Source organism: Haliaeetus albicilla, chromosome 24 (genome assembly GCF_947461875.1).
Source record: "Haliaeetus albicilla chromosome 24, bHalAlb1.1, whole genome shotgun sequence".
Lineage (NCBI taxonomy): Eukaryota > Metazoa > Chordata > Aves > Accipitriformes > Accipitridae > Haliaeetus > Haliaeetus albicilla.
In genome coordinates this window covers 20247861-20269624 of record NC_091506.1, presented here as the reverse complement: position 1 = coordinate 20269624, position 21764 = coordinate 20247861, and the positions used below count along the sequence as shown (strand labels likewise).

Here is a 21764-nt window from a genome sequence, read left to right as displayed (position 1 = left end):
GTCCATCCCCGAAGCCCCCGCCCCTCCTCGTGGAGTTCCCGCCCACCGCTCAGGCCCCGCCCCCATCCCCCGCCTCCGGGAAGGGCCCATCCCCGAAGCCCCCGCCCCTCCTCGTGGAGTCCCCGCCCACCGCTCAGGCCCCGCCCCCATCCCCGCCTCCGGGAAGGGCCCATCCCCGAAGCCCCCGCCCCTCCTCGTGGAGTCCCCGCCCACCGCTCAGGCCCCGCCCCATCCTCGCCTCCGGGAAGGGCCTATCCCCGAAGCCCCCGCCCCCCGCGGAGGCCCCGCCCCCCCGGAAGCCCCCGCCCCGGCCGGCGCAGCCATGGCGGCGGCGGCGGCGGCGGGCTGGCAGGCACCGTGGCGGGCCCTGGGCGCGCTGGGCCGGGAGCTGGCGGCCGAGTGGGCGGCGCAGGACGTGCGGGCCGTGCTGTGCCAGCTGCTGCTGCTCTGGCTGGGCCTCAGCCTGTTGGGCGTCCGCCTGGCCTGGCGCGCCTACGGCGGGGCGGTGGCCGCGCTCTGCTACCGGACGGGGCCCGCCGCCCGCCGGCCCCCCGGCCCCGGCCCCGGCCTGGGCCCCGGCACCGCCTCCGGCCCCGGCCCCGCGCCCGGTCGGCCCCGCGCACACTCCCTCTCCCCCGCCGGCCCGGCCGGACGCAACGGCGCCGCCGAGCGGCACTGCCCGCCCCGGTGAGTCCCGACCGCGACCGGGCCCGCGACCGCCAACCCCCCGGCCCGCTCGCCGCGGCCTCCCCGCGGCCCTGCCCGACCCCGGCCCGCGCCCTCCCGGCTGCACCCCCGGCCCAGGGCACCCCAGCGAGCGCCCCGCCCCGCCCCGCCGGCCCGGTGCGTCCCAGCGAGCCCCCTCCTGGCTGCACCCCTGGACCAGTACAGCCCAGCGAGTGCCCCCCCCCCCCAGCCCAGTATGTCCCAGAGAGCATCCTCCAGGTTGTGCCACCGGTCCAGTGCACCCCAGGGAGTGCCCTCCTGGCTACACCCCCAGACCAGTGCACCCCAGCAAGTGTCCCCCTGGCTGCATCTCTGGACCAGTGTCCCCCAGTGAACACCCTTCCATCCATGCCCCCAGATCAGTGTACCCCAGTGAGCATCCCCCCAGCTGCACCCCTGGACCAGTGTCCCCCAGCGAACACCCTTCCATCCACGCCCTAAACCACTGCACCCCTGTGAGCACCCTCCAAGCTGCACCCCCAAACCAGTGCACCCCAGTGAACACCATCCCATCCATGCCCCCAAACCACTGCACCCCAGTGAGCGACCTCCCAGCTCTGCCCTCAGACCAGTACGCCCCAGTGTGCGCCGCCCCAGCCCTGCCTGCCCCGCACAGGTGGGTGGGTGCCCTCGCCCCACGCTGGGGTGCCACGCTGGGGTGCCGCGCCGGGGTGCCGCCCCAGCCCCACTCACGCTGCCCTCTCTTGCAGGGAGGGCCTGGCGGCGGAGCCAGCGAAGACGCACCGGGAGTGAGGAGCGCCGGGACTGCCGGGCACTGCCCACACCATTAAAGCACTGTGCCCCACCCGCTGCCCCTTGCTTTGGCACCCACCGCCGTCACCGGAGAGGAGGCCAGGAGAGCGGGGCAGGGGCGTTTATTGGGGCCAGGGTGGCGGGGGCTGGCCCTACTTGGCCATGTAGTACTGGGTGGGCACGAAGGGCATCTTGGTGACAAGGGCCGGGTGCTGCTTCTTCCGCACTTCGACGGTGAGCGCGGTGCCGGCCCGGCTGTGCGCCGCCTCCACGTAGCCCATGGCGATGTTCTTGCCCAGGGAGGGCGAGGGGCAGCCGCTGGTCACCGTGCCTGGAGACGTGGGGACACAGGGAGGTGAGCGGGGGCTGGCAGCCTCAACACCCTCCCCTGCCATGGGTGCAGCTCGGGGCCGTGCCCACGCCAGCCCCGCTGCCCCCACCTACCCACGGGCGTGCCCTCGGCGCCCAGGATGGCCGTGTGGGGACGGATGGGGGGTCCCACCGACGTCAGCCCCACGCGCTTGCGCTTCGGCTTCTCTTTCACTTGCGCCATGATGATGGCCGCACCGGGGAAGTCCATGGCCACACGCCGGCGCTTCCCTGGGGGGCAGAGATGGGCGAGGGTCAGCGATGCCCACCTGGTCCCCGTGGGGACGTGGGGCTGCCTTGCCCCTCTGCCCGTCCTCCGGGCAGACGTGGCCCTGACCTACCCAAGGTCCACAGCAGCCCGGCCTCGACAGGCGTGGTGGTCTCGTCGATGTCGTTGCCGTAGAGGCAGAGCCCGGCCTCCAGGCGCAGGCTGTCCCTGGCCGCCAGCCCCGCCGGCCACACCTCGGGGACACCCAGCAGCTGCTCAGCCAGCTCCACCGCCCGCCCTGCGGGCACCGAGATCTGCAGGGGGACACGGGGAGGGTCAGCGGGGCACGGCCTTTCCCTCCCTCGGTACTGTGGTGGGGAGGTGCTGGCGCAGCTCCCGGGGTACCTCTACGCCATCCTCGCCGGTGTAGCCGCAGCGTGTGACCCGGCAGTCCGGCACGCCGAAGACTGTCGTGGTGACGCTGTTCATGAAGGACAGCTTGGCCAGGTCATCCGACAGCCCCGCCTGCAGCACCCGTGCCATGGAGGGACCTGGGGAGGCAGGTGGCTCTGGGGGATGGCAGTGTCTGGGGAAGGGGGGGGACACGGGGACATCACTGACATCCATCGGGCAAGGACCCGGAGAAGGACAGGCCCACGTGGGGCCCCCACTACCTTGCAGGGCCAGCAGCGCGTTGTCTGACACCTCCAGGTGGACATCACCGCCAGCGGCCCGCAGCTCTGCCGCTCTGCCCTGCCAGGGTGACAACGGGCTGCTAGCGTGGGGGCCGGGCCGGTGCCGGCCCCACGCGCGGCCACGGCCACCTCGCCCCGCGCAGCCACGGACGTCAGCGAAAGGCGGGCGGACTCGTTCCCACCGCGCGTCCCCACCTCCCGCGGAGCTCGGGCGGCCCCGTACCCTCAAGATGGCCAAGTCCTTCTCGGCGCAGCCGGCGTTGGACACCACGTAGAGGTAATCTTCCAACGCGTTGGTGACGATGAGGTCGTCCACGATGCCGCCCCTCTCGTTGGTGAGCAGCGTCAAGGTGCCCTGCGGGACGCGGCCCTTGGGAGCGTGGGCAGGCTGCCCGCCCCCCCGGCCCCCCCTGGGGCGTCCCTGGAGACCTTTGACCTGGCTAGATGCCGGGGTTCCCCCCCCCCCCCCCCGCCCCGGTGCCCCGTACCTGTCCCGGCTTCAGCTCGGCGATGTCCCCCACCACCAGGCTCTCCACGAACCTGACGCGATCCCGGCCGTACACCCGGGTCTGGAAGAGGCCGGCGGTGGGGGAGAGGGGTGTGAGGCGGTGTGAATGTGCGTGTGTGTGTGTGCGTGCGTCCCCCCCCCCGGCCCCCCCCATCCCTCCCCGGCTACCTGCGGCATGTGGGAGACGTCGAAGAGGGAGCAGCAGCGGCGGGTGTGCAGGTGGGACTGGAGGTGGCCCTGCCCGTAGTGCAGCGGCAGGCTCCAGCCGGCGAACGGCACCATCCGCCCGCCCCGGGATCGGTGCAGGGAGTCCAGCGGCGTCCGTTTCAACCCCCCCTCCCCGGCCTCGGCTCCCCGCTCCCCCCCGACCCCGCTCAGCGCCGCGGAGCCCGGGGGGCGGCGGGGCAGCGCGGCTCGGCAGCCCGCCCGCAGCATCCTCCCTCCCTCCCTGGCACGGCCCGGTCCGGCCCCGGGGCGCCTGGGACATGGAGTCCGGCCGGCCCCCGCCCCGCTCCGCCCCCCGGCACCGCCTCCCCCGGGGAAGGGGAGGCGGAGGGGGGGGGAATGCTGGGTGCGGGTCCTGCCCGGGGACGGCCATCCCCCCCCCCTTCAAAAGAGACAGGCGGGCACAGGCGGGACCAACGTAGCAGCTTTTAGTCGTGACCGAGGCCCTCCCCGCCGTCCCCGTCCCCCCTCCCCGGCACCGAGCGCGGTGGGCACCGGCCCCAGCACCCCTTTGTCTCCTTGCAGCGCAGGCAGGGCCAGGGTCCGCTCCCCGGGGCAGAGGTAGGGTGGGGGAACCGGGCTCTGCCCGCAGCAGCGAGCAGCGGCGTGGGAGCCACGGTGGCTGGGGGGGCACCGGGGTGGGAGAGGCTCACTGGGGGGCTCCGGGGCAGCAGCGCTGCCCACTGCTGCCGGCCGGCGCAGGAGGAGTTGGGGAAGGGGCACGGGGACGGCCTGGAAACCTCCCCGGGGCTGCAGGGATGCAGGCCGATGCAGCAGCGCAGGAGTCCGCTTGGGCCCCGGGAGCGCGGAGGAGCCAGGTCCCTCTGGCCGGCACCGGAGGGGCTCACGTGTAGGAAAGCAGGTTGATATCGTAGCAGCCGTCCACCTGGAAAAGAGCAACCGTCGGTCCCTGCACAGCACCATCGCTCTGCTGGGACAGCCCACCCCAAACCCTCACCCCATCCCGCAGGGAGCAGCCCCCTCTGGGAGGGCTCCTCCAGCAGTGTGGCCAGGCCGGAGCACCCACAAGCAGGATGGCGGGACTCACGTCGAAGCGCCCGATGCGGGCAGCTGCCTGGCGAGCCCGGATCACCTCTGTCAGCACCCACATTTGCTGGACCTCCGTCGACACCTTCTCCGGGTCAGGGAGCTCCTGGAAAGAAGCGGGCATAATGCTGCGGAGCGGGGATGGCCCAGACGGGCTGGGACACCCTGGGCTCGGGCAGCAGTGTGGCCAGATGGCTGTGCCCCCCGGGGAGCCGGGCACTATCGCGATGGTGCCCACGCTCCCGACCTGCCGGTGGTTTCCCAACACGGGGTGAGCAGGGCCCCGCTCTAGGAAACGGGTGACCCTGAGGCCTGGGTGCCATGGTGCCGACACAGCCCGTCTCTCCAGGCAGGCGTCCAGGGCAAGGACAGAAAGCAGATCACTGGCTAATGATTAAAAACCTAATCGCACAGTCCAGAGTTTCCCAACAGCCTCTCTTCGCCACGCTCCCTGGGCCAGGCAGCAGAAACCCCACTGCAGGCGCCGGTTCCCCGCAGGGACCTTTAGCCAGGCGGGACTTGCAGGCTCCGCAGCAGCTCTCCAGGCTGGGGTGAAGCTCCGCACCACTTCTCCCCTGCCCCAGTATCCCCCCGGACCACCCCTTGCCAAGGGCGGTGTGATCCAAGCGATCATCAAGGGACCGGGGTGTCCTCCCCAGCCTGCCAGACAGCTGGGCAGGGACCAGAGCTCCCAGGCCTGTCGCGGCTGGCAGAAGCCTTGCCGCCAACGCAGCGTAAGCTCCGTAGCACCAAAGCCTGGCGGCAGAACTGCCCCGGAGGTGCTGTGCGGCGTGGCCCTGCTCCTGGCCCAGCGCCCGTGGCTGATTCAGCAGGTTTCCGTGGGCGAGCCAGCTGCCTGCCCCTGCCCTGCTCTGCCCGGACTTTGCTCACCAAAGGCCGCCAGAGAGGCAGATGTGGCTCGCAAGCTGTAAACATGTGCCATGGCTGTGACCTCCCTCCGCCCGCATGCCGCCCCCGCTGGGCAATGCGCTCCCTGGGGTGCACCCTCTGCAAAACACCGGGGACCAGCCAAGCCACCCTGTCCCCGCGTGTCCCACCCGCCGCCTGAGCGATGCTGCGCACCCACCGCTCCCATGGGGACATTCCTGTCCCCAGACTAGAGGGCAGGTAGACTTAAGTGTCACCTCAAATCACACATCCCCATGGAGATATTTTTCTTCCGAACACTGCAAACTACCTCCAGCACAAGGCAGGTTATTGTGGGGCTCCGCAGCTATTCCTGGTGGGGGTGTGGAGCCGACGGGGCAGGGATGGGGCCGGCAGCCTCACAGGGGACGCTCCTGCCCGCGGCCGGCACCCCATGCAGGTCCCTCCTTCCCCCTAATACCTCAGCGAGGATCACTCACCCCGTGTAGGCTGGCTGGCTGCTCTGGAGGAGTCAACTGGGAGAGCCAGGAGGGGAAATCTTTCTGGGGGCTCTGAAAGAGATCCAGAGGGTCACACAAGAGTGTCCCCGATCCCACCTCCATCCCCGCCTGGCAGGGAGGGCAGCACCGGCCCCCGCTCACCTTCTGTCTGGGAGGGAAAATCTGCAGCTCCTCAATGGTGAAGTGGAGCCAGACCGGGGAGGGCTGCCGCAGGATGAACCGCACCGCTGTTACCTGGTCCACGTCGCACAGCATCTGCTGGGACAAGGACGAAGGGAGCTGTCACCGCAGGGGCTGGCCAGGCTGGCGCTGCTCCGGGGCAGCTTGTGGGATTTCCTCCAAAAAAGCCCCAACCCACCCCAGATGGAAGGAGCCCAAGGGACGTGTCACCTCACGGTGGCTGGCTGGGCAGAGCCAGGCACGGGCCGGACCAGCACGGGGACCCTCGCTGCTGAGAAGGGCTGGCAGGGGCAGGAGAGCCGCTGCCGTGGGGGCACGGTGGGACATCGGCACGGGGCCCCAGGGCCCGGGAGCCGTCCCGGGGTGTGGGCAAAGAGGGGCGAGCCCCAGAGGCGCGGGTGACGCCACGGTCACCGTCCAGCCATGCCGACCTGGTGGCGGCGGAGGGAGAAGTAGTCCTGGGAGCCCTCCTCGGTGTGCGGGCAGGGCATCAGGCAGTAGTCCCGCAGGCAGGTCACCCACCGGCGGGAGCCGCTGGGGCCGGGGCGCTGCACCCGCACGCTCAGGAAGGCCGTGTAGAAGTTCCTGAAGACGATCTCCTGCACCTGCGGGACCGGCGGCCTCAGCCCCCGCACCGGCAGCCCCCCTCCCCGTACCGGGACCGCCACCCGCACGGGCATCCCCCTCCCGTACCACTACTGGCACCGGCACCCCTCCCGCCCCGTACCGGTACCGGTACCGGCACTGGCGCCCACATCCCTCCCGCCCTTCCCCTACTGGGACCGGCACCGGCATCCCTCCCCCCCCCGTACCGGTACTGGCGCTGGATCACCCCCCACGCCGGTACCGGTACCAGCACCAGCACCCTCCCGCCATACCGGTACCAGCACCAGCATCCTCCCCCCTGCTGGGACCGGCACCGGCATCGCTCCCCCCATACCGGGTCCCGGACCGCCCCCAGCATCCCGCCCAACACCGGTACGGGTGCTGCCCCTGGTAACGCCCCGGCACCGGCACCCAGCCGGTACCGGCACCGCCCCCGGCGTCCCCCCTCCCGCACCGGGACCTTCCCCGCTATCCCCCCTCTCCATGCCGGTACCGCCCCCGCCCCGGCCCGGCCCGGGGCCGCACTCACGTCGGCGGCGGCGCCGCGGGGGAAGCGGAGGTCGATGACGGCAACACCGGGCCTCGCCGGCTCGGCCCCCCCGGCCAGCTGGAGCGCGGCGGCGGGGCGGGGGGCGCAGGGCAGCGGGGAGCGGCCCTGCCCCGCGGGCGGCCCCGGCCCCGGCCCCGGCCCCGCCGCTCCCGACATGGCGGCGCAGCGCGGCCGCCCCTCCTGGGCGGAGCCGGGCCGTGCGCGGTGGCGTCACACGCCGCGGCCCACCGGAAGCGGGAACACCCACCCCGCCCCGCTTCCGCCACCAGGGGGCGCCGCGCTCCCGCCCCGAGCCCGCCCGGTCCCGTCGCCGCGGCGGTGGCAGAGGCAGGGCCGTAGTAAAGCACACGGTTTATTGACTCGATAACGTTTTCTTTACACAACGCGGAAACCGACCCCGCGACGCCGAAATCGCAGCGCCAGGCCGGGGAGGGGGGGGGGTATGGCGAGCGCCTCACCACCGGCACTCCCCCCGGCCCCTCGCCTTCCCTCACGGCCGGCACCGGGAGAGCCCCCCCCCCACAGCCCCCGGTAAGCAGAGGCAGGGCCCCGGCCCACCCAGCCGCTCGCCTGGCCGCGACAGCGCACCATCCCCCGAGGGAGGGGGTGGGTATGGCTTCGGCGTGCGCTGGGACCCCCCCGTCCCCCCGCCGCGCGGGGGTTACTTCTCCTCCCTCCCCAGCGCACCCCAAAGAAGGCTGAGGGAAAACACAAAGTCGATCCATGCTGAAAATGATTTAGCGCGAAGGAGAGAAAAATAACAGCTCTAAAGTGAAGGAAGAGGCAGCCGAGGGGCAGGAGGCGGCCGGGGGCGGCCCCCGAGAAGCGGGGCCTGAGCCGGGCGGCGGGGCCCAGGGAGCCGGCACTAGGAAGCTAAGCTCGTACAAACTGCTGGCAGCCGTACACCGGTTTTTAAGTCTTTTTTTAATAAAACAATTTGAGGCTGTATCAAAAATTTAGTAAAAAATTAGATTTTGAGAGTTCACTGATTTTTTTTTTTTGACTATCAACTATTCCTGGCACTTTTTTTTTCTTGGTTTTTTTTTCTTTTCCTTTTTTTTTTCTTTTTTTTTTTTTTTTTTAAACTTTTTATCTTTTCCAACAGCATCCGGGCACGCCGTGAAGAGGCATGCGGCCCGGAGCCGGGGGCTGGCCAGGCCGTTCCGGCACCGCTCTTAAGGAGGATTTGAGGCAAAGAGACAGCACCGCACTACGGAGAAAACACCCCACCGTCGCCAAAACACCTCGCGGGGAGAGGGTTTTGCTTAAAAAAGACCACCCCAACCCTGGCACTCGCTGGGAAGCAGAGAAGCCGTCGCGGCATGGGGCCCGGCTCACCCTCCCGCGAGCTCCCCCCCCAGCACAGCGCTGCACCCCGAGGTGCGGGCAGCTGCCCCCGCGCTTAGCCATAGGTACCCCAAGCCAGTCTGACTCAACTGATGACTATTTTATGATGTGTGAGAAAAATAGGATTTCTTTGATTAAAAAAAAAATAATAAAAAAATAAAAGAATCAAACCCCAAACCAAGAAGCCAATCCCCCCAAAGAGGAGGAGGAGGCTGGCTGTCCTTGAGGGCCTCCCCCTAAGCAGCCCCAAATCGCCCCTGGAGCTCACCTGCAGCACAGCACTGTCCTCCCCCTCCCCAAAACTACACATCCCAGTTTAGGTAAACAGCAGATTAAATGTAAAAACTTAAAACATCGACTTCAGAAAGTCCCTTGAATTTAATTATTTTTAGGCTACCTTTCATGTTACGTCCTGTAGCTAGACACACGTGAATAGAAAAAACAGTACAGTTAGTGTTAAAGGCAAACAGCGGAGACCCAGAGTGCTACCCCAGTGCTGCCTGCTCCTCCCGCCCCATCCCGTCCCGTCCCCCCTCCCTGCCCGCCACCCCGGCCCCGGCCAGAAGCCCAGCCGCCGGGAAGGCGTGTTTGAGCCGAGAATTTTTTCTATGAATAAAATAAAACCAAAGCTTGTTAGGCAAAAATAAAACAAGTGTCCCCCCGAGTCCCACAAGCGCTCCAGTGCGGCGGGCACAGCCGGGGAGGGCCTGCTGGGGAGCGGGCTGGGGTTTCGGGTTCCCGGCTGGCGAGGGGGCTGCCGGCCCACAGACAGCACTGGCGTGGAGCTGGAGGCCCCTTCTCCCCCCGAGAGCCTCCCGTTCGTTAAGGGGGGACGTAGGGCGGCGGGGACCTGTACGGGGTCATGTTCTTCGGGCGGGAGCCCTTCCCCTCCATGGGTGCGGTGAAGGGGGGGGGAGGCTGGTAGGGTGGCGCGTTGGGGTCCTCGTCCCGCAGCGGTGTGTACTCCCCGATGGTGTCCTGGTTGAGCGGCGTGGTCTCCGGCATGCTCTGGTTGGGGTACTCCGGGGGGGGCAGTGGGGCTTTCTCCTCCTGGAGGATGAGGGGCATGCTGGAGGACGGTGGAGGCTTGGAGTCGTCCAGCTCGTCGGCAAAGATGATGGGCACGCCTTTCTTTATGAAGGTGGCCTGGTCTTCGATGGTCAGCTTCCCTTTCCTCTTCTTGCGGTAGCAGATCATGGCGATGATGCCGGCCACAAGGAGGATGGCGGCCACCACCACGGCAGGGATGACGGTGTGCAGGTACACGTCGTCCTCGCTGCTCTTCTCGGGGTCTTTGCCCGCCGCTACCGTCGGCGTCACCTCCGAGATCACCCTTCCGTCCTTTGTCACGGGGATGAACTGGATGTGCCTGCAACTGCCGGAGCCGACCACCGACACGTTCAGAGGCTTGAACTCAGGCTGCAAGACGTTGGAGAAAGCCAGGCTCGGCCCGCCGGAGTCATCTGCAATTTTTTTGCTCAAAGTCCGGATCTGCTCCCGGGGGCAGGGCTCCAGGGGCAGCGTATTGTTTGTCCACTCCACTACGATGGAGCCTTTGGCGATGTCCTGCACTGTGATGGTGCTGCTGTTCCTGTCGCCGAATGCCAGAGCCAGCTTCTTCACCAGCATGATCTTCTTATTGATGTCATTCACCACCGCGTTGTGGTCCCCTTCCAGCCTGGCCTTGAACTTCACCGGAGACTTGTCTCCATGCGGGCGTTTGTGGACATGGATTTCAAAGGCATCCACAGCAAAAAGCCCACCTTTGTCGGTTGCATACATGAAGTACTCGTGCTTCCCGATGTGGTTGTGGTCCGGCATGCCGTACATGAGCTGGCTGGTGCTGTTGAACTGCACCCACGAATTCTCCTCTATCATCTGCTGCTCCTTCAGCTTCAAGGTCAGCTGCAGTTTGTCAGTGGTGGTATCTTCCTTGTCGTAGAAAGTATCCGAGGGTATTTTAACCTCGAAGTAAGTGCCCTCCCACGCGTCGACCCTGTCGATGTGGTTTGTCAGCTTGGGTGGCTCGTTTGGCTCCCAGGGCCGGGGGATCCCACTAGCTGTGGTGCGTACGCGGGTTGGCGGGGAGGCCGTTGTCAGCTTGGAGATGGGGGATCTGGTCGTGCTGGGAGGCTTCGTCGGACGGGGCGTTTTGGGTCTTCGAGTAGGCCTTCGCGTCGTCGCCGTGGAGGAATCCGTTGTGGATGGCGTGGCTGGCTTCAGAGTGGAGACTCTGGGTTTCTTGGTGGTAGTTGTGGGTGGCGTGATCACCGCCGTGGGCTCTACGTACCCAGGCATCGTGGGGCGAATTGGCACGGAGGCCGTGCCAGTGCCTTCTGCTACCCTGGTTGGCTGGATTGGTCCCAGAGTGGGCGTCTGGACGATGGGGCCCCTCGTTCTGATGGTGACCGTAGGCTTCCTTGGCAGCGGTATGGGCTCCCGGACAGGGGGTGCCGTCGTCTCCGTGGGAGGCGCGATGGCGGGCGATGTCGGGGTGGGGACGATCCTGGTTGGCGGTTCTTGCGCGGCAGTGGTGGGCGGCCCGATGGCAGTCAAAGGCGTAGGGGTGGCATTGATCTGCCGCCGCATCCTCTTTGGGAGGTGAGGTTTCTTGTTAGCGATGTGCCAGCCAACAACAGGGTAGCCAAGGCGGGCAGACATGGTTCCTTCCTTAGCTGGAGCCTCGACCTTGCTGATGTTGGGGACACTGTTTTGGCTCAGAGAACATCCCAGTTTCCATGAGAGTAAGGCCCCATTTTCCACCACCTTCTTTGCGTTTCCTGGTCCAGCCATAAAGGCTGACATGTCAAAGAGTCTGTTATTTACAACAGGAACCAACTTCATGTTATGAAGTTCCACCTCCGAGAAGCTTCTCATTCTGTTTAAGAGTTCAATCCTCTGCTTTGGTGTCATTTTTGTTAAGTCAGCATCCAAAATGACAGTCAGGATAGTGACCGGCTCTTCTGAGCCGCACACAAATGGTGCTGCATCACCTGTGTCCTGGACGGCTGCTCGCACTGACTGAGGCTCATTGTGGTCTTCTTGGTGGACCTCCACAGAGAAGACATTTGCAGTCTGCGGCACGTAGCTCCCATTTGGGAAGGGCTGCAGCGTGGTCACCGAGATGTAGTGGACGCCCTTGTCCGTGTCAAGGGGCAGCCCTTCCAGGGAGCTGCTCTCCACGTTCCAGTGTAACCAAGAAGGCAAGGAGTCCTTCCCAGCTTCAGAGATCTACCAAACAAAAAAAAGAACAAGGTGCTTTTAGAAGTACAGCATTAGGACAGGTTCTAGCAGCAATAACGCTTAACTTAAAGAATTAAAGAAAAAAAGCCTGAAGCATAACAACTGGGGAAGGAACATCCTGGCCAGAGTGGGGCAGCCTGTCTCCTCCTCCGCATGGTGGCAAGGACAAGCTCTGCAGGGTGTAGTTGTCCCAAAGGGCTTAAGGAGCCATAGGAGGTCATGAAGCCCTGGAAAGGTCCCTCGCCTGAAGGCACTAGCTCTCTAGCACTTGCTGTGCAACTACTAAGCACAAGTGGTTCATTTTCTCCAAGGGCAGAAGGGGAGTTTAAGTCACAGGGACGGCTACAAAGCTGAGGTGAAGTTATGCCCTACAGCAGAGACGATCTAACAACTGCCCTCCTCCCACTCCTTCCTCTCCCATCCCTGTTGTCTCACTCCTTTCCTCACCTGATCACACCCTGCAAGCCCTTTGCTCCAGCAGCTCAGCAGAACATACATTTTCTCTCTTAACTTTCAGCTTCGTCCCGGTGCCTGCAGCAGCCAGGCTGAGCCAGAGGGGCCAGAAGCTGGCAAACTACGGCTCAGAATCCCCTGCCTGGTTGGAGCACACCAGCTCTCACCAAGCAGCAGCAAATCCCGAGAGCTATGCAGCCACTTAAAACACGGCGTCCTCCTGCGTTGCCAGAGGAACAGCAAGCCAGGGATGAAGGAGGGGAGCAAACCTGACATCTGGTCACCCCAGCATAGCACTGTGATGGCCAGTGCAGGCAGGCCGGGACATGGTGCGTGGGCTGGGGCACTGCTGGACATCACACAGGATGGCACACCAGCCTGGCTTTATATGCAGAGTTAGCTTAAAATGAAGAATTTCACTTACATATAATAACAACTTGCTTTTGCAGACTAGAAACAATGGGTGGCTTTGGCCCAGACCGCAGTCTCCTCAGAACTCCAACACACTATTTACTACCTCTTTTAGGTCAACAGCAACACTTTTTTTTTTTTTTTAATGTGACTTGTGGTGCAGATTAGTGAAGCGCAGTCCAAGAGCACAAGCCTCCCCTTCAAACTGCGTGGCTCAACAGCAGGGGCAGTACACTCCATGGGGATTTCCATATGCTCCAGAGGAGGAGCGAGCCTGCAAGTAACCTCACCAGCTGCCTCCTCTTCCCAGTTTATTCATTTGTGCCTTTCTGAGCCCATCTTCCTCTTCCAACTTCACGTCTCCTTCCCAGCCAGCCTAGGTCCAGACCCTGTGAGTCTCCTGACCATTTTGCTCATGCAGAGAAAACTCTGGTTCTCTCCAAAATGTCACCAGCGTGGCTGATACCCCACCAAGGTGCTCCCCACCCCATGCAGGGGAAAGTCAGACGTATCAGAGCCTGGGGGACTCCTGCCTCCTGCCCTGGACTGTAGCCAAGGGTCGATGCAAGCTCCCAAAGCCCTCATTCCCAGCAGCTGATGTCTGCCCGTCTGCACTACAGCCGCTTGCTGATAACCAGGCATAGCAGAGCCGCTCAGGCTGCATGGTGGAAGGGGTGACACTGCCAGCTTTGCAGGCTGTGACATTTCCCAGAGCCGTAGGCACTCCAGGACGAGTAACTTGAGCTTTGCCACCTCCCAGACTCAGAGGCATTTGGAAAGTGCCCTGGCTAGGCTTTCCAGAGCTCGCCACAAGGTATCTCCCTCTACCTACTCAGAGGAAACAGGACGTTTTGGGGGCCATGGAGACACATTTAGCAGCCCAGTCGAGGCTTTGGGCTTGCTGCAATCCGATGCAGAGCCACTCTCCAGCTCTTCTCCTGAAAGGGTGCTTTGGTTACTCTGCAATTCTATAAATCTCAGACATATTTCATAATTTATCAAACGCAAAGCTGGGCAAGGAGCTTCACAAGGAAACCTGCCTGGCAGGAGTGCCCTCACATCCAGCAGTGGGTGCAGAGATGGGGCTGGACTCACCAGACCTGCCCAACCGCAGGTCCTGCTGGGGAAAGCCCCTGGGATGGACAGATGAAGAGCAATGCCCAGTGCTGCAGGGCTGGGCAGACCGCGAGTCCTGGGGTACCTCTCCCACCACCCCCTGCCAGCTGCAGGCAGGATTCAGGCAGCACACTGAAGGGCAGGGCAGCCAGGCTCACAGACTACCCCCCCCGCTGTGGGTTTCAGCACACTGAAGGGTCTGGATGCACAGCTCTGCAAGGATAACATATGACCCGAAAGCTTTTGTGCAAGAGCTGCAAAGGGTTTTGGCCACAACCGTAGGGGCAACACCCTCATTCCTCTCTTCTGCAACGGATCAGCCCCGCTTTCGGCCAGCCTGGACAAGCTGGAGCGCACATCATGAGACACGCTGGGTACAGTTTATGGAGCAGAGTTTAAAGCTGTTAGCACATCTTTTAGTTAACTCCTCAGCAGCAATATCCAAGAGCAGGAAATTAAGATTCCTGCTTACACCAGCTGGAGAAAGCCTTCCCACAGGCCCTACACACTGATGTATCCCACCTGAACATCCTTCCACTCGGCCTCGCTGTTTACCCATGTGTCTGGCAGAAAACGGTGGGTTTTGGCAGGGCTGCTGTGTGCGCTCGCCCCCCCCACCGCAGCAAGAACAGGAGCTGCTTTTACCCCAGCTGGCCTCAAGGAAAAGCAGCCCTTCACCTGAGACGGGCACAGGGAGCAGAGCCTCCCTCCTGCGGGGACAAGGGACCAAATTGTCCTTCCTTGGCATCTCTGCTGCCAAGAGAGAACAAAGGCAGGGTCTGCTCCTGCCCAGCCAGTAGAAGGGCTGACCTGCACTTGTGTTCCTTTAAAAAAAGTGCAATTTCACCACACCCTCTAAAAACTGAGATGCCAATACAGCGCCCAGTGCAATCCAGCATTTACTTTAGCAGGAGCTGGATGGTGCCACTCTTTATCCCTTTGTGCCAAAATTAGCCGCTAACCTGCCCACTGGGGAGGAGGAAGGGCTGGGCTGGGCACACATTAGGAACAGAAACATAAGGAGGCAGGACAAAGCCACACCGTTATTGAGGCTTACACAATCAAGAAAAATACAAACTTTAATAGTGAGTGGTTAAATGCATGCTGAATGTGTAATTTCAGGCTACATTTGGAACAAATCTTCCCCTTCCATCCACTCTGCGAAAGCCCTTAATTACAGGATCACACACTCCGTACAGAGCTTTCCTGCGAGCCGGAGTTTTCTGCTGCTCCCTCCTCCCCGGGCACGGCCCATGACTTGAGGAGGAGACATAAAACAAGCGTTGCCTTTAATCTCACATCACAAGGTAATTCTCTCTTCGGTCATGTGTGCTCCTATGTTTGATAGCCAAACTCACTTAGGAAAAGTGGCCAACCCCACGTGCAAAAAGGACAGCGAGGGAGGCACAGGCCAGTCTGAGTATTTCTGCTTGGAAAACCATTTTTAACCTACAGTTTACATGAGCCCTTATGGAACGTGAGCTTACATGCGAGAAAATGAAAACGCAGCTAGGCAGATTCACACCGAAAACTAGGCTCTCCTGAAAAACAAAAACAGGCCAGGCAATCACCTACCAGGACAACTTGTTCTAGCAGGGATGTGACAGCTGCAAAACATTTATAAACCCACTTAAACTTGATTTAAAAAGAGCTGAGCTAGTTCAGCTGTATTCAACCTAGGAGGAGATGTGGACTGTTTCTACAGGTTCTGCAAGAGGTGATTAAGAAAATCAGATTTATGTGTATTACACCTATGAAACCCATGAAGCTGCCTGTGCCTCCCCTGGGAAATCTTTGGGAAGGCAACAAGTCACAAGCATTCAATGCCGCAGCTCTGCTTTAAACACAGCTACTGCCCTGGCCGCAGAATTCATCCATGTTTGCATGACAAAGGAAGAGCCCAGCAAGATTAGAGTAGATAATAAAAGCAGTTATCGGGCTGAATAAAAATACTTGTTCCTAAATGAACGCTAACCAGCCAAGCCCTCAGCGTGGGTCTGTCCTGGTCATGGCCGTTGCTGTGTTCGTGGTGGCGTGAAACTGGGAGTGGGGAACCCTGGACTCTGTTCTAGCGATGTTTCCTTCAAATATTGCTTCAAAGGGTATTTGTTAAAGCTATGCATAGTTAATGATTTGGGATCTCTAGTCTTCATGTTAAAAGTTTCCCAGTTTTCTATGGATGCATTAAATATCAGCCTTAAGCCCTGCCATTTCCCTCCAGGGGTCTGGATTCAAAATAACTCTTCCGTTGCTCAAGAAAAAAAAGGCTGTCTTTGTTTTCCCATTATTTGAGATAACTGTAAATGAATGCTTATCGGCTAAAGATTACACAAGCCTGGCAGTGTATTGAAGACCATTAAAAAATTAGCCATGTTTGCTATTTTAAATATATACAGTGGTCTGGCTGGTTTTGAAGACCTTGTTCACAAAGTCCTTTCAGATATACATGGCCTGTTATTTTTAGGCCAGCCAAGAGCAGTCAACTCATGAAAGAAGATAGCTCGGTTTGATTTGTTTTTTTAAACTTAGATCTTAAAGCCCTGTAGCCAACAAGACAAAGATAAGCAAAGGAACAGAGAGCAATTCTGCCTCTGAGGCAATTCAGGCAAAAAGCACATTCTTGCCTACAAGAGTGCCCTCTAATCCTCCAAGTATTTCATCCTCCTCCTCCTGATGAATCCTCCAAAAAGGAGGCAGCAAGTCCTTCAGCAGGAGACAGGTACCGCAGGATCCCGCCACAGGTCTCCCTTTGGTGCACCACTATGAAATCCTCCCGGCCCTGGAGGTATCCAGTGGGATCTCCCCAGTCTATGCCGCCAGACCTTCCTGTGGGCAGCAGCAGCCGCCAAGGACTCAGCTCCTTCCTGCGCCCTTTCAAATAACTCCTAAAAAACCCCTGACTGCTTTTGGGCAGGGGTGAGCATGGAAACTCCTGCAGCTCTGCCAGATTTCCCACCACACCCTTCTCCTCCCCATGTCCAGCTGTTCCTGAGAGACAGATGCCATGCCAGAGATTTCATCTGGAGTATAATTACTGCTGACAATTTACTGTACTACAGACTCCCCTTCTGGGTTGCTCCTTCAGCATTACCCTAACACACACAGCCAATAATGAAAATACCCTGGCTGAGCCCTCTCTACATCTGAACAGAAGGCAAGCTGAACTGTGCTCAAGCTGACTGACCTAACCGATGTTAAACCAAGTCTGCAGAGCTCAGGCTTCTGCAAGCAATTAACCAGCGGGCAGGGGAAAGAAAATGGAAATTCAAATGCAATTCAAATGCAAATATAACTGCAGAGAAAGAGTAAAACCTAAGCTGTTTGCCTAAGCCTAAGCTTCATCTTAACCCCCTGCTAACGCAGCAGCACCGGGCAGTTTTGGCAGCAGAAGCAACAGGCAGTCTCAGCCCCAAATCAGATACACGGACAGGCATATTTTGGGCTGCCTTGTCCTGCACAGGCCAAACGAGGCGGTGGTAGAGACATCGGTTTCAGATCCACTGCAGCACTGCTGGAACTGTGGGCACTGCAGTCATTCATGGTGGTGGTACAGCCGACCAGGAGCCAAGAGAAGCAATGAGAACATGGGGCCTGCAGGCTCTGAGTCAGAGGATGGAGTCCTTGTTTTGGGAGGCAGGCTCTGGCCGTGTGTCCATCGGATGCGTTCCTCTTCTTCACGGACACAAAGATGGAGTCAGCGACTGCAGGCGTGGGGTGTGTGGGCAGCCGAGCTGTCCGGGTACCAGTGCCCAGGGCAGGTCCTGCAGCAGCAGAGGCTGCTGCACTGGGTCAGGGAACACGATGGCTCAAGGCAGGAGCTGGACAATCCTCAGACAACAACGGCCATGAGTCTTTGACCCCAAGGAACAGCCCTGACAGGGAGGCTTGCCTGTACACAACTAGATGATGATACAAGATGGAGCCCTCCTTACATCCCCCCTCCTTTCCCCAAATACATCAGAACTGCAAACCAGGACATCAGATGGGTCTTGCCTAGAAACATAAGGCCCTGAAAACAGTGGTGAAAGCAGGATGGGCACCTCCCAAGAGCCTTCTGTTTGCTGGGCAAAGCAACAGTGCCACTGCACAGTGCTGCGCTATGGGAAAGCTCAGTCTGAAGAAAAGGAAAGTTGCATTTACTTGGCACAGCGCGCAGGGAGGAATCACAGCACATGCATTTCCCTGCCGAGGGGACTGTGATACCTGCCAGAGCTTTTAGGTATCTGCTCATCTGAGCTGCTGCATGCCTTGGACAAAAGGCGCAGGAACTCACAGACAAAACCAAGCTGCTCCAGGACATTTCAAGCAGATGCATCTGCCCCTTAAAGTCTAAAAACAGCCCCGAGACTTCACTGCCTCTCAGAAGTACGTCAGCCTTGGTGACCTGAGTCTTCATCACCAGCAGGAGCTCACCACCTCTGTTCAGAAACCGAAAGCTATATGGGAACAGCCAGTAATTGGTGCTTCCTTTGTGCACAGGGTAGGTCAGGACAGTTAAACTAACTGCATTTCAGCTGGTCCCAGCTAAAGCCCTGCAAAGCTCTTCCTGCATGTCTCCATACGCTGAAGCTGGTGCCTTAGAAAAATCAAACCATTCAGCTCAGAAAGCTGAGCTAAGGGACAGCGAGGCTGCAGAGGCTGCACACAAGTCCTGGCTCTCAACTTCAAACTTCAGTCCCTGAAGGACTAGGCGGCAAAGCTACTTGAAGTAGCAGCTCTACTTTCACATGCTCATGAAAACCCAAACTAGAAGTTTGCATGTCTGCTGCTAATCTGCATTTTCCAGCCATTGAATGGGCAAGCAAAGCCTCATGCACAGCAAACAATCCTCCTCCTTTGCGGATGCAAACGTAGGGCTGTGTTGCATGGACGCAGCCTGCCTGCCCAAAGAGCGGTGCTTTGTCTCACCAATTTCTTTACGATCAGTAAAATGGCTTCACAACGGCGCAGGCTGGGCAGCTACGCCCAGCTCATGCCATCCTCACATACTCCTACCATGACGGCTTCTTTTCCAGATGCGCCTCTGTGTTTGCTATAAGGGCACTATTCAGCGTCCCACTCGGCCTGGGCAAGGGAACACAACAGCTGTTTCACTGGGAGGTCACTACAAAACATTGAGTGTCCCAAGAAATCCTCCTTTCATCGGTCCATGCAAGCAGCTTGGAAGGATTTGTTTAGCCTTATTGTTGGAGCGGGAAGGCACAGCCCGCCCGTGCCAGGGCTGGGGTCAGCATGGGCTGCCCACACCCCGCTTTCTCCGTTGTTTGGGGGGTGAGCACGGGGCAGGAAAAGCCTCAAACAGCTTAAAAAAAAAAAGTTCAGTCGGGCTCTTCTTTCAGCGCGACTTTTTATACGTGAAAGGCCAAAGGGAAGCAAAAATACCACACAGCAGGGATGCCAAGTGCTGGGGGTTTAGTGCTGCCGCTGCACAGCTAACCAGCCCTGGCAATTTATTCCTGCCATCAGCAGATTGCTGGAAAGCTGGCATTCAAGATTGCGGCAAGGAAAGGCGAGCCAGATCCCGCAATCTCAGGTCAGCTCCTTCAGAGGATTCTCCTTATCATCACACTCCTCAGTCTCCCCGGATGCTCAGAGCAACAATCCATAAGAGCAGGACAAAACAAGGAACTTCCCAGCCTGTCTGAAAAGCTAGTTTATAATTAGATTGAGTCACATTTTCCACTCTTCCAAATTCAGAGCTTGTTACTAAGCATGCACTGAAAATGCCAAATTCCCTGACTCGGTCTTGCTGCAGGAAAAAGATAAGCAGCCCCCTTGGCCCCCCAGCAGAAATCTTATCACCTCATCTTATCACTAAGATTGCAGCATGGCAACTAAGCAAAGCCTTGCTCAAGTCATCCTTTGCCTGGACCTGTTCCAGGTGCTGCCATTTATCCCTGCACACTCCCCCGTAAATAGCAGCTGTTGCTACACCTTCTGGTTAGTACAAGTCCAAGAAAACTGGGGACCCCAGGGACGAGGTGAAGCTCAAAGCTTCAACACAGAGAGCCTTTTAAGATACCCAACTTAATGACAGAGCCCCTCAGGAGCACTCTTTGCTTGTCTTCCTCCTTTGAGAAATGCCACTTTAATAAAATTCACATTCAGTTAAAACTCTTTGAAAAAAATCAGTATTTTGTGTTTTTCTCCTGAAAGTGTCCTGGCACTGCAGGCTGGTTGCCAACATCCAGCCCTTTGCTTCAGGGTCAGAGCAGGGCTGAGGCGTGCAGCACAGCCCGGACAGTAGGTACTCGATGTCACAACTCCTGCAACCCAATCTCTGCAGATCCTGTTTACAGAACAAGGTCCCTTAAGTCTGATGAGAGCCACCAAAAAGTGGCCAATAAAAAACACTTCAGCAGATGGCAAATAGAACAACCATTGGAAAATCAGGCTCCTGCGGGGAAAGAAAGACTCCTTTTTGCCCAGATTAATATGCAATGCTCCGATAACCCCACAAATGTGCTGCATAGCTGCACTGCGTAAATCAGCTATGTGAGTTAATTCAGTTGTTCTAATCACTTTGCCACCAGCTATGTCTGCATAGTGACAGCTTCTTGGGGTCCCCGCTACGTTTTATCTGTCTTCCAAACAAAGCCCTGGTGAGACTGTGCACTTTAAAACCAAAAATAATCAGGAGCCAAGACACAGCCAAGAACGGTAAGAGTTAGCTGTGCTCACTTGAGAACTTTTCCTTAGCATCAGCTAACAAACCTACAGCAGATCTCCTCCGTGGGATCCATCCCATACCTAACACTACCAGGATGAAGGCAGATCAGCAGCTTTACATTATCTTCAAGGAAGATGCAGCAAATCACCTGCTTCCGCAGGGATGTGCCTTGGGAAGCAGCAAACAACCAGGAGTTTCTCTCCTTCCAGCATGCTTTATAGACCTCACATTTAAACAAAAGCCATTAAAATGCATGTCTTTATGTACTGCGGGTATACACATTTAGGATATTGGACTGTGCAAGGGCTCAAATACCATGTGGGCACACTTGTATTAATTAGAGGAAACTGGATTTATCCCTGCATCCCAAGGGAAAGAAGCAGGTATTGCTTCAGCAATGCCACTTTGTGACTGTATTTAATACTCAGACCCAAGTGCAGTGCCTGGGTGTTTCTGGAGAGGCATCTGCAGCCCAGACGTCTCCTGTTCACTGCACCCAGCCTAGAGAAACACCATTGCAGCCTCCAGCCCCCAGCTCAGGGTCACAAAGGCCTTCTCACAGACTTGGAGATGCTTTCTGCTGCAGTTTCTGCACCAAGTCAGATCAAAGTCCTGCAGACAGGACGGAGGTAGTCACCACATAAATGCCCTCTTTGTGTGGTTTTTCTTTCATGGGCTAAGGCCCATGTCAGCTTTCCCAATTTGAGGCAGGGTATCATCGCTGGTGGGATGAGCTGAGAGCCATACTTACAGCAACAGCCACTGTCCCAAATGCTGACAGAGGTGCTATCAGTGTTAGTGCCACTGTCCTCACCTGATTATTAGTGTCATCACCTGGACAGCAATGGGAGGCTTAGGTTTTCATACAAGAAAAACGGGACAACCTTAGAGACGGGACTAGCAGACCTCATGGAGACCAAGATCAGCACTGCAAAATCAATGATCGTGCACCTCAGCCTAATGTCCTCTTTTGGGACCTCAACAACTGGAAGCAGAAATAAACCACAGACCTGGGTATTTCAGCTGATGGCAAGACATCTGAGCCAAAGTGAGGCAGACATGAAAAAGCAAACAATTGTAGGATATATCAAACAAGGTTATTTATAGAAGAGAAAAGGAAGTCTTGATGCCTTTATACAAGGCTCTGGTAAAATTTCATCTAGAGTATTTTCTATAGCTGTGGTCACGCAAACATAAGAAAAATAAACTCAAGCTAGAAGAGGTGCAGAAGACAGCTGCAAAGATGAGAAGAGGAAAAGAAAGCTTATT

General features: G+C 59.3%; 4 protein-coding genes across 9 annotated transcripts in view; 1 reads left to right on the top strand and 3 right to left on the bottom strand.

The window, feature by feature from the left end:
* The first annotated feature begins 281 nt into the window (after positions 1-281).
* Positions 282-1531, top strand: TCTA (T cell leukemia translocation altered). Its single transcript, XM_069769653.1, has 2 exons — positions 282-687; positions 1437-1531. Exons 1-2 carry the CDS (start codon positions 323-325, stop codon positions 1477-1479), a joined length of 408 nt encoding a protein of 135 aa, XP_069625754.1. The 5' UTR covers positions 282-322; the 3' UTR covers positions 1480-1531.
* A 53-nt stretch (positions 1532-1584) lies between these two features.
* AMT (aminomethyltransferase) lies at positions 1585-3857 on the bottom strand. The gene is given in 9 exon segments (XM_069769650.1): positions 1585-1810; positions 1924-2079; positions 2190-2370; positions 2462-2607; positions 2731-2809; positions 2975-3106; positions 3240-3320; positions 3428-3706; positions 3708-3857. Coding segments are annotated over 9 exon segments (1383 nt in total). The 3' UTR covers positions 1585-1631.
* Positions 3858-3898: 41 nt separating this feature from the next.
* Positions 3899-7441, bottom strand: NICN1 (nicolin 1, tubulin polyglutamylase complex subunit). The gene is made up of 6 exons (XM_069769652.1): positions 7235-7441; positions 6531-6704; positions 6061-6174; positions 5899-5970; positions 4533-4637; positions 3899-4370 (listed from the first exon to the last, which is right to left on the bottom strand). The coding sequence occupies exons 1-6, from the start codon at positions 7409-7411 to the stop codon at positions 4329-4331; spliced, it is 684 nt and encodes a 227-aa protein (XP_069625753.1). The 5' UTR covers positions 7412-7441; the 3' UTR covers positions 3899-4328.
* A 1520-nt stretch (positions 7442-8961) lies between these two features.
* Positions 8962-21764, bottom strand: part of DAG1 (dystroglycan 1) — a 54106-nt gene continuing 41303 nt past the window's right edge. For all 6 annotated transcript variants that reach the window (XM_069769638.1, XM_069769641.1, XM_069769639.1 and 3 more), the window contains exon 3: positions 8962-11833. In XM_069769638.1, the coding sequence (XP_069625739.1) occupies positions 9425-11833 (2409 nt within the window). In that variant the 3' untranslated portion in view covers positions 8962-9424. The remainder of the gene's footprint in view (positions 11834-21764) is intronic.

Bases quoted from the DNA above. Each gene is read 5' to 3' on its own strand.
- NICN1 (XM_069769652.1), bottom strand. From the start codon at position 7,411: ATGTCGGGAGCGGCGGGGCCGGGGCCGGGGCCGGGGCCGCCCGCGGGG. The intron at 4,638-5,898 runs GTGAGTGATCCT...GCTTCTTTCCAG, and splicing joins AGCCAGCCAGCCTACACGGG to GAGCTCCCTGACCCGGAGAA. The intron at 4,371-4,532 runs GTGAGTCCCGCC...GCTCTTTTCCAG, and splicing joins CCCGCATCGGGCGCTTCGAC to GTGGACGGCTGCTACGATAT.
- TCTA (XM_069769653.1), top strand. From the start codon at position 323: ATGGCGGCGGCGGCGGCGGCGGGCTGGCAGGCACCGTGGCGGGCCCTG. The intron at 688-1,436 runs GTGAGTCCCGAC...CCTCTCTTGCAG, and splicing joins GAGCGGCACTGCCCGCCCCG to GGAGGGCCTGGCGGCGGAGC.